Source organism: Fistularia commersonii, chromosome 35, assembly GCF_037954325.1.
Source record: "Fistularia commersonii isolate RoL2024-O1a breed Wild chromosome 35, RoL_Fcom_v1.0, whole genome shotgun sequence".
In the NCBI taxonomy this organism is placed as follows: Eukaryota; Metazoa; Chordata; class Actinopteri; order Syngnathiformes; family Fistulariidae; genus Fistularia; species Fistularia commersonii.
Genome location: NC_141318.1, coordinates 4,656,992 through 4,660,000, shown reverse-complemented (window position 1 = coordinate 4,660,000; position 3,009 = coordinate 4,656,992). Strand labels below are relative to the sequence as shown.

General features: G+C 58.6%; 1 protein-coding gene across 1 annotated transcript in view; it reads right to left on the bottom strand.

Annotated features, from left to right (window-relative positions):
* LOC147213944 (xylosyltransferase 1-like) overlaps positions 1-2,580 on the bottom strand; it is a 59,157-nt gene extending 56,577 nt beyond the window's left edge. The window contains exon 1 of the mRNA XM_086142435.1: positions 2,272-2,580. Coding sequence (XP_085998561.1) covers positions 2,272-2,580 — 309 coding nt within the window. The remainder of the gene's footprint in view (positions 1-2,271) is intronic.
* Between the last annotated feature and the right edge of the window lie 429 nt (positions 2,581-3,009).

Genomic DNA, 3,009 nt, shown 5'->3' with positions numbered 1-3,009 from the left:
TGAGATGCTTCCCTGCATTTTCGTGCATACATCATTTTGGGAACGTGTGCATGTGTGCATGTGTGTGTGTGTGTGTGTGTGTGAGTCAGCACCGAGAGGCTTGGTGGACGCTGGGTGAATCACGCTGTGGTTGTGGTGTCGGTCGGAGAGAGAGGAAGTTGGATGCAACAATGGATGTTAGCCTGGCTGCTAAACGCGAACCATGTGCGCGGCGCCTTTATCTCCACGCCGCGCGGCGGCCGGCGTGTCGGAAACAAGCTCTAGATCTGCTTCAGACATTCTTCCCGGGAGGGGGGGGGGGGGGGGGTCACGCACACACAGAACAGGATAAAAGTTTTTTTTTTTTTAAAATAAGGGTACCATCACGTGCGGGGAAGGGGAGCCGAGCAGAGAAATGATGGCCGCCGCCTGCGTTTGCCCCGGAAAACATCTCGGAAAAAGTCTGCGCCACAGAAACATTTTGTCCTGCGCTCGCTCTCATCCGTCCAATCCAATGCGGCGGCGATCAGATCTCCTGCCATGCACAGACGTACAGCATGATATAATAATAACAAGGCTATTACATTGTAATAACCTTCTTATTACACCATAAAAGGTTTTTTTTTTTGGGGGGGGGGGGGTGTTGGTCTTTTTTTTTTTTTTTGACATTGAGTCAGCGACACGGCGACTTCACCCCGACAAACATCGGCTAAAGCCCCCCCTCCGTCCCCGCAGAGGGGTGACTCGTCCAGAGCGCCGCATAATGTTTCCATCCACACGCAACTTATCAAATTCCACCATTGTCGCAACGTAGCTTCTGGCACTTTCTATTCTGGATCAAAAAGGCCCCCCCCCCCCCCCATATAGAGTCAGCTGGAGCTTATGCGTCACCCTTAAGGCTGGACGGCTGCCTTGCCAGGCGACACACACACACACACACACACACACACACACACACACACACACACGTACAAATCATGTGAGAATAAAAATGTGGCGATTATCTTGGCGAGGTGGGGGTGAGGGTGGGGAGCACGTGACAGAGAGTGACTGATTGAATGTCGAGGGGTTCGATGTGTGTGTGAGTATGTGTGTGTGGGGGGGCGGGGGGGCACAGGGCGAAAGACGTGACTGACCGGTGGCGGCGCCGCCGCCGCGTTGAAGCCCCACCACCGACCCCTGAGGCCCTCCTTAAAAGGTCACGGGGTCGGAAACCGCCACGTGTGGTTGGAGCCGTGCTGAACATGACCAGACACCCCCTCCTCACACACACACACACACACACACACACCCTGTTTGCCTTTTCATTTCCGGCGTGACGCCTCCATGGCATCCTAAAATCACTAGCTTAAATGCTCTGCCGCCGTGACGCTCTATTACAGGGTTATTACATAGGAACAGGGGGGGGGGGGCTGCCCTTGTTCTGACTTTGAATAGGTGTGTGTGTGTGTGTGTGTGTGTGTATGTGTGTGTGTGTGTGTGTGAGGGGGGGGTGACGGATGAAGCGACGGTTAAAAATGGAGTGGGTGGACGGCCCCACTGGGAGCCACAGCTTATCACCTCTAGCCCCCCCCTCACAGACACACACGTACACACACACGCGTACACACACAGACACACACAAAGACACACATACACACACTCACACATACACACACAGACACACACACACACAACCTGGGGGGGGTCATCATGGGGGGGTGTCATCAAACACATTGTACAGATCACCACCTCCATCTCCCCATGCTGTACATCTTCACCCGGTGCCCCCGTCACACACACACACACACACACACACACACACTTGAATCCCGAATGAGTGTTTTTTTTTTACCCAACCCTTCAGCTGGAGGACGCCGCCAGGCCGGGTGTCTGTCAGGAGCACATGGGCAGATCCCCCCCCCCCCCACACACACACACACATACTCCCACGCTGTCCCAGCGTGAACCCACCCCATGCTGGGTTTTCCCATTTCACACTCGGTCCGAGCAGGAGGGGGAGTGTGTGTGTGTGTGGGGGGGGGGGGGGGGTCATTCAATGAATGAATGAATGACACGCATCCACCTCCGAAATACGCACGCAAGGAAGGGTGGGGGGGTGGGGGGCAGACGCGGGCGACCCCCCCCCCCCACACACACACACCCACCGGTGGAGGGGCTGCGCGTCCAGGCCCCGGGACGCGTCCGCCACCCCACTCCCACTCCCACTCCCACCCCCACCACCCGGAGGCTGGAACCTATTCTCCATCTGCGGCGAGACAGTGTGGATGGAGTGTGTGTGCGCAGTCTTACCGGCTGCTGTATGAGGCGTGAAGCCCCCCGCACGGCCGGCGGGGGATGCTGCCGCTGGACCCCGCGCTGGAGATGCTCTCCGGCGGCGGCGGCGGCGGCGGCTGCAGCAGCGGCGGCGGCGGCGGCTTTGTCGCCCGCGACCCGGTCCCTCTTCTCCCGCACGCCTCCTCCTCCTCCTCCGTCCTCGCCGGAGTCCAGGCTGCTGAAGTTCCACACCACCAGGGTTTGCACCAGCAGCACCGTCAGCCCCGCGATCAGCGCCGAGCGGGAGCGGCGCGCCAGCCTGCGTGCACACCAGCCGCCCGCCATGGAGCCCGACGAGCGTCTGCGGCTCTGCGCTGCCGCGGCCGCGGGAAGGAGAGCAAGTACGAGGGGGAGGAAGAGGAGGAGGAGGAGGAGGAGGAGGAGGAGGAGGGGCGAAGGGATGGAGGGTGACGGGGCCACCGTGTGGCGAGACGCGGCGTCTTCCTTCTCCATCTTCTCCTCGGGTGGAGCTGCATCGACCCGGGCGGCGGGTGCGGACCGGGACCCGGAATGACGGCGTTTTGAGGACCGGAAAAGTAAATTAAGGGAAATAAAAAAAATGAATGAAAAATATGAATAAACGTGGACATCTCGGGGAATCTCGCGGTAATGAGCGTGATTTTACCACGGGCGTTCCGGTCGGGTTCGAATGTCTCGGAGAGAACTTTTAGTTTTTGACGACACAACCCTGCCAGGTGACACTGCACGCACACA